At 40.1% G+C, this 7,572-nt stretch overlaps 1 protein-coding gene across 1 annotated transcript; it reads left to right on the top strand.

Annotated features, from left to right (window-relative positions):
• The first annotated feature begins 1,090 nt into the window (after positions 1-1,090).
• On the top strand, positions 1,091-2,355 carry LOC147454296 (uncharacterized). Its single transcript, XM_086517312.1, has 3 exons — positions 1,091-1,593; positions 1,671-1,767; positions 1,889-2,355. The coding sequence occupies exons 1-3, from the start codon at positions 1,441-1,443 to the stop codon at positions 1,987-1,989; spliced, it is 351 nt and encodes a 116-aa protein (XP_086373438.1). The 5' UTR covers positions 1,091-1,440; the 3' UTR covers positions 1,990-2,355.
• Positions 2,356-7,572: the final 5,217 nt, after the last annotated feature.

The raw sequence follows: 7,572 nt of genomic DNA, 5'->3' as shown, positions 1-7,572 counted from the left end.
TTAGTTGATCCTCTTGAATGAGGTCCTCCTTTGCTAGCTAATCTTTCTGCTTATCAATGACTACATGGCTCACATCTGCCTTATCCTTCCACTGAATTCTTCTTTGACCCATTGACAACTATGACTAGAAGTGGATTACCTTTTTCATCTACATCTTCAATGACCATTCACTGAGAACAATCACAATTTTCTTCCATCTCCATTTAAACACCTGGAACTTTTTCTTTATTCTAGCATTTTTTTATGAAACTATTTATGACTTGTCAACGGTTTGTGTTGAATTTACACCAACACCACATTACAGAAAGTATATGGCTTTGTTAGTGATTCAAAGATACCCATTATGTCCGGTTATTTTCATTCCCCTTTCCTCTCTATACTTGCACCAAAGGTCACAATCAGGTCCCACCTTGTGACCATCTTTGGTGGAATAGTGACACTTACTTACTATTGCGTTGGAAGTAGATGCCTCATTAGGCCATGCATGCCTTGATACATTCTTACCAAATATATAAATTTCCTCTTTTATGACTAATCGAAATTACATGAGTTGAACTATCTCCTTACTTTGTCAAACTCTTGAATTTTGTTTTCTCGTATTCTTGGGATTATATTAGCAATTAGAGATGTAATGACCCTCTCTATCACAAATGTCACACAATAAGGTTTGTCCTTCTCCTTAGGAGGAGAGTACCCATCCTCCATTTCCTTAGCTTTTTTTGACAACGTGTATGTTGTCAAATTTAAAAGCTACTTTTGTGATTTTTTACTATTTTCAAAAAATTATAACTTTTTATCTTTTTTAATGAATACCATTTGCGTTTCATGCTCTTTCTATTTCTAATTGATTTTTTTTTATAGCTATGCTTAAAGTCCAAGACCTTGAGAGTTTTTTGGCCCTTATGTAAGTTTAGGCCATGCATAATTAGCCTTCTCAAAATTAGACATTCACAACCCAAAATCGTTCTTTTAATTGCCATCTGATCTTGATGGAGAAAATTTAATACATTCTTATTTTCGTAGGATTTTTGCTTACTCGTATACACATGGAGAACAACTCATGTAACTTCCTCTTAGAAACGTTTGCATTTGGATCATCGTTTTTAAATCTTGAGTACAAAAAAATTGTCGTTAAGAGCTATAGACTAGTTGGGTCGAGTGTTTTTTCTGCTAAAGATGTAGCAAGTGAACTATAGACTAGATGTTAAGGTGTGCATTCTATGGAACATGGACATACCCATTATGAAGTATGTAGATATTTATATAGGATGTTTTGGGGCTTTTTGGTAAGAATTGGCTTACTGTTAGGGTTGTGAGGAGAGGACGTGGGGAGAGGCCCATCTGTCGGGGGCCTACTCGAGAGAGGGTAACCTGGTTGAGCACCTCTTCGTCTCGGCCGCGCGTAGTGGGCGCCCTTCCTTTTTTGGAACTAGGGGCCACATGGCAGCCCCCCCCACCTTGTTGCTTCTAGCATGGGGTAGCAGTGAGATGTCGGAAGACATCATTGGGAAGGTGGAGGCTTTGGGAGCAGTGCAGGCACCTTCCATACAGCAGCAGGGCAACTTGTTGCAGTCCTCTCCTCTTTCACCATGTGTTCCCCTTTGTCCGTGATGCAGGGCCTGACACATCTTGCAGAAGGGCTCCGTGCTGGAGGTGTCGCTTGGTGGTAGTGGTGGCTTGTGGGTTCGTGCATCCATGGATCTTATTTGGTTTGGGGGTATTTCACCATCGGCTCAGTTGTTGTGCATGTACTTGATCTGCTCTCGGGTGAGTCTTTTGAAGCTTGCAGGGTGGTGGGGTTTGGTTATTCTCTATTGGTGGCATCTTGGTAGTACATTAAGCCTGTTTTCTGGTGGTTTGGGATCTTTTGTCCTTCTCGTGGCTCTAGTTCCATCCAATTGGTGGTCAATTCAGGTGGGGTGGCAACCTTCCCATGTTGGTGGCAACCACGATATGGCAAAGAAATTGAGATATGGGATCAATAAGTGATCTATCTACCCCTCAAGATTTTGTCTTATGAAGAGAAATTGGATGAGATAACTCATCTAGCACATTCTGACGTGGTACTAGGTAAGTAGAGGCATGCGAGAAAGAGGCCACCGCAGATTGATTTTTTGACTAAGGTCTACCAGTTTGAGTTTGATGGCAAAAGGGTGTTGATTTGTAGAGAGCTTGTTCTTTCAAAGGAAAATTTTCTCAAGGCCACAAAATGCTCAAAATTGAATGTATGTATATTTATTTATTGTATATTTTTAATATTTCTTATGTGCTCTCTAAGGTGGACATGATGGAAAGTGGATGTAAATTATATTATGCTTATAATAGTTAAGAGAAGATATGAGCAAAAATTGTGGATGTTTTTAAGTTTGAATTACCTTTTGGTTTGTCTCCGCAGAGGAATGTAGAGTACAAAATGTATCTTTAGTTAACGGGCTATTGTTTGGGATCATATTGAAGGAGGAGATCGAGGTCTGTAAAGTTATTGACGAGTATTTGGAGAAAGGATTGATTCAGCCCAACTTTTCTCCATTTGCATCACTTGTTTTACTTGTAAAAAAGAAGGATGGTTCCTTTAGGATGTGTGTGGATGATATTAATGAATGATGTTTTAAGGCCATTCCTAGAACCTTTTTTTTTTAGTTTATTGAGAATGTTCTTGTTTATAGTAAGGGTTTGTAAGAGTATGAGCCACATTTTTATGTACTTTTTCAACCTTTCGGAGAGACAAGTTTGGTAAATTGGTAACTCCAGCAGTAGGTGAAACAGGCACCATCGGGGCACTCACCATAGAAGTTGATTAAGTCTCTCCCTTAAACCTCTCAGCTTCAAAGGTTACTCTCCATGGGACTGCTAATAGCGTGATGGCTTTAAAGGCCTCCCCCACAACCTTAGCTTGTACATATGCATCCTCAAGTTTCTTTGCATTTGACGACCTCACCTGGAGTTGAATATCTCTCGAGTTACCCTTAAGAAAACATTCCAATACAACTCTCCTCAAAACAATAGGGGTCGCAATGCTTCGTTTTGAATCCTTGAAAATGATCAATATACTCGGCAATTGGTTCACCCTCCCCTTGGAAGAAGCATTAGGAAAAAAATGGGGTGTAGTAGGGCCTCTTTATTTGGCAGTTTAAGGAAAAACTTAAAAATCAAGCTTTGACCAAGAGTTAGAGTGGTGGGGTAGATAGTTTACACATGATTATATAAAAATACTTTTGCTTATTCTCTTAGAGAATATATGCAGATTTTACTAGGTCTGGTTGGAGTTGCTCTCCCTCCGAAAGAACCTTTTCAATTTTCAATTATTAAAAGTTTCCCTCTCTTGTCCCGTCCTTGTCTTCTCTCTCTTCCTATTTTTCCCCTCCAAAAGTGTCCTAAGCTCTCTTTTTCTCCCCTCAACTATTGAAAAGTGCAGATCTGCAATCTTTATCTCCATTCTCTCTCTAAAACGCCTTGAAATATCTCACCTATTCTTCTTATGCTAGGGCATCTTTTTGTAAAGTAGCCTACTACACATCATTCTACCTTTGTACCATCTCCTTCTAGATTTGCAACCTCTTCCTCCATAGCTACAACATCTTCTTCTAAACATGCAACCTCTTTCACCAAAGCTACAAGATCTCCTTCTAGATCTGCAACCTCTTTCTCCATAGATCCAACATTTCCTTCCAGATTTGCAACCTCTTTCTCCATAGCTCCAACATCTTCTATTTTAGATATACAACCTCTTTCTCCATAGCTCCAACATCTCATTCTAGATTTGTAACTTTTGTCTCCATAGCTTCAACATCTTCTTCCTTGATCAAGGTTTCCCAATCCACTTTCACTCTCTTCCCAAGCTTGCATCTCTCTTTTGATTTCCATAACCTCTTTCTTGATGTGCAACATCAACTTTCCTACTCTAGCTCCCTCTCCCTTTTCAAAAACCTTTTCATAGTTGTTGCAACATCTCCTTACTTTGTGTATGTGTGCATGTGCATGTGTGTGTGTGTGTGTGAGATCTATGCACTATGCAAGTAATTCCTGGCAGGAGTGTACTTGGTAGAAATTTCTTTCTATGGACTATGCAAGTAATTTCTAGCAAGAATGTGCTTCCTCATAGCTACACGGCAAAGGATTGTAATGGAGTAGAGATCTTCTATACATGGTGCCAATGTCGCAGAATGCAAGGGGTGTATGCAAGGCTTATGAAGGGTCACAAATTTTCCATGTTCGCTAAGGATCTTGAGGTAAGTGTTAGTTCCTGCAAAGAATGTTTGGTTAGTGTATTTTTCCCATGAATGACTTATTGGATCTCTTTCTTCTTTGAAATTAGGAGGATTCTTTATTAATCACCTCTTCTTTTAACAGTTTCTCCTATATTCAACAACATTGAAAACTGGTGCTAGTGCCTCCCCAACTTATATTTGTAAGTTGCTAGTCAATGCCTTGAAAAACTTAACTCCAGTGCATTTCAACAATGTAGGCCACAATATGGATTGGTCTACATTCAACAATGTTACATACTTTCTCTTTGAAGAGGTAAAGTTTTGAATGTTTATATTGCGATCAAATTCACCCATGGAATTAAGAAACTCACATTGTATTTACATTCTGATATTGTAGATCCATGTGTTCACGTTTGATCTGTAGAAGGTGTAGCGCAAAAGTTAATACATGGAATTTTATGCCTGCAATATTTGAAAAGTAAAGCCCTAAGGAGATATAATCAGTCACTTTGTGGCTCAATTGCAAACCAAGAACCAACCAAGCCAAGATGGACATTCAAGTGTAACCAAATCTCAAGAACCAAAAATCACTAGAAAGTGTCTGCTAAACTTACAGTTGGAAAGCTACTCCAAATGGAAGGCAATATGGAGGGTGTCATAAAAACTAATATCTAACCAACCCAAATGATTTTCTCATAAAGTGATCACTTAATGTGGGAGAATAAACGGGAACAAGGGTTAAGATATTGAGATGTGCTTATAGATCTATCTCAACACGAGGCCAATAGAAAAGGGGCCCAAATGAGAGATGGTCTATCAAAGAGCAAGGCTAACCAATGGAGCATAAGACCTTAGGGTTAGCTTCATTGAAGACCTCCAATAATGTGTGTAAAAGTTCTTTGACCTTAGGTAAGCTAGGGCTGAGCTTGAGGCGAGAACCCGACCCAACTCATGGTGCTCGTCCTGCTTGTCATGCTTGATGACTAAGGTGCTTCAGGTGCTTGAGATGCTTGAGGTGCTTAAGGTGCTTGATGATTGAGATGCTTGAGGTGCTTGACATCCTTGAGGTGCTTGACATCTTGAGATGCTAGGGCTGTACTTGAGGTGAGAACCCAGCCCAAGCTTAAAGTGCTTAAGGGCCAAGATTGTGGTGGGAATTAGGCCTATTCATGAGGGGCTTGAGGTGTCAAAAAGTCAAATATTCAATCCCTACAAGGAGGGGGCGAGCCTTACATGATGGGGGATGAGAGAGAACACCCACACACTCACACAAGGCATGCATGGTACAAAGATAGCAAAAGGGACACTTGTCAAGTTCCTCCTCATGTTGCCCTCATGGTGTGCCTGAAGCCTATTGGCTGGCCACGCAAGGGGTCCAATGATAATTTAGGGGATTTAATTAATTGATTTTGCATTTATCAAGTCCTCTCTCTCAAACTGGAAAGGGGGACACTTGTCCCAAGGCTACCCTTGCTGCTTGTAATGCCTCTTTCTTGTGATTGGCTAAGCCTGGAGGGGTCCAATGAGCTTCAAGCATGAGCTACAAGGAGGGGTCGACCCAAGCAAGCTAGGGGGTGTCTTAGGGGGTATACTCACCCACACACACTCACAAACACTCTCATGGTGTGCTATGCAAGGTGCAAGAGCTCCATCTCCTTCTCCAAGCTCCTTGAGAAGTTGAGAGCCTACACCAACAGTCTTGGCTATGGAATGCAAATCCCACCAAGAGCTATACGTCAATGCTTAAAGCTTTCCATCTTCTCCATCTTCATTACTATGCTAGTATGTATGCTAAGAAAAAGAGTGATGATAAGTGAGGAACTATTTCTTTCTCCTATGGAATACTTCTTCTTCCTCTTCTTTACCCTCATTCCCTGCTAGCTCTCTCCACCTTCGAAGGTGTTTGAGGTCTTTGGACTGAGGCTTGGGATAGTTAATGCTTTCCACAAGTTTATGTTATGCTTATTTCAAGAAGGCTAATGGTTTATTGCAAGTAGATTAATTACTTCATGCAAGTAGATTAATTGTATTTCAAGGTAGCCTAATTTTTGCTTTAAACACAAGTTGATTCATAAAAGTTCACATCTTCATGCACCCGAATGATTTAGGGAACACAAGGATTGATAATTCTCACAAGTTCTTGATTGTTTTCAAGCTAAGATTGATTGTCGCTATTATGCAAAAGCTTGGTGTATGAAGCTTCCATCTTCATACCGCCAAATAGGTCTCAATGAACACAAAGATTGTACCAAGTCTCTCTTAATGAGAGAATCTATTATACAAATGCCTTTTGGAGGGGGGACCGGCTCCACATAAATCTGGTCCTCAACCGTTGTCATATTCTCTAAACTCTCTCTCTTGCAAAAGTATTGCTCATGCCTAGTTAATCAAGTGCTATGATTATGTTGCTACTACCTATTAAGTTCACCCTCTATGCTCTCAAAGTTGCTCACTCTAATTCTCTTAATTTCGCTATTCTCTAAGTTCATAGGACATTTCCATTACATTGGTATCAGAGCATTTGGTTTCTCTTTTCTTGCTTAAGAAGAGAGGTCCTTAAGTAGCCTATAAATGGTTGATATTGTTAATTATATTAGGGTAAGTGGAATTGGGATCTATTTCGATTTTGTTGAGCCCACTATGTGGGATATGGTGGACACCTCGGGAGCTTTGGACTTAATAATGGAGTATTTTTAGACTTTCCTACATCTTTACCATTATTGAGCCATAAGAAGTCCGAAAGAAGCTAGCCCTCAACAACTCTGCTATGTTAGACCTACTCCTCTACTCTCTATAATTAACCACTTCGAGCCATGGGTGTAGATACTTAAGAGCCGATTTTCAAGGCTAAGAGGAGTGGCAACTAAGGTTTTGAATTGCCAAAGCATACACTAAGTACATACATAAATTTTGTTAGCATGGTTGACAATAACCAAGAGAGTAGAATGAACATTGATAACTTTGATTTTGCACATGAAGCTGCTAATGACGATGCTCTCATGTTTATCAATTGTCTTGTTTCTAAGCTGCAACAAGCTATGGGAAACCCAGCCCTACAAGGTGAAGTTTTCAAACAACTTCATAGTTATGAGATTCTCCAAACTCCCCAAAAAGAGAGAGCACCTGAGAAGTCTCTTTGAGAGATTTCCAAGAGAGAGCTCTCTACGGTGAGAGAAGAGGAGAACCCATACGAAGTGCTTAAATGTTTACTAGCGGACTTACCTCCATCCAAGAAGAGAGGTGAAGTCTCTACTATAGAGCCTTCACCAAGGGAAGGAGAAAGAAGTGAGTCTCCCAATACTTCCAAAGATGTGGCTCCAAGAAGACGTAGGTCTCAACGATATCCAACTCCCTCCAAGAGGGA

This window comes from Adiantum capillus-veneris, chromosome 7, assembly GCF_014529385.1.
Source record: "Adiantum capillus-veneris isolate H3 chromosome 7, ASM1452938v2, whole genome shotgun sequence".
Taxonomy (NCBI): domain Eukaryota; kingdom Viridiplantae; phylum Streptophyta; class Polypodiopsida; order Polypodiales; family Pteridaceae; genus Adiantum; species Adiantum capillus-veneris.
The sequence above is the reverse complement of the archived record's forward strand: the minus strand, read 5'-3'. Positions and strand labels throughout refer to the sequence as shown.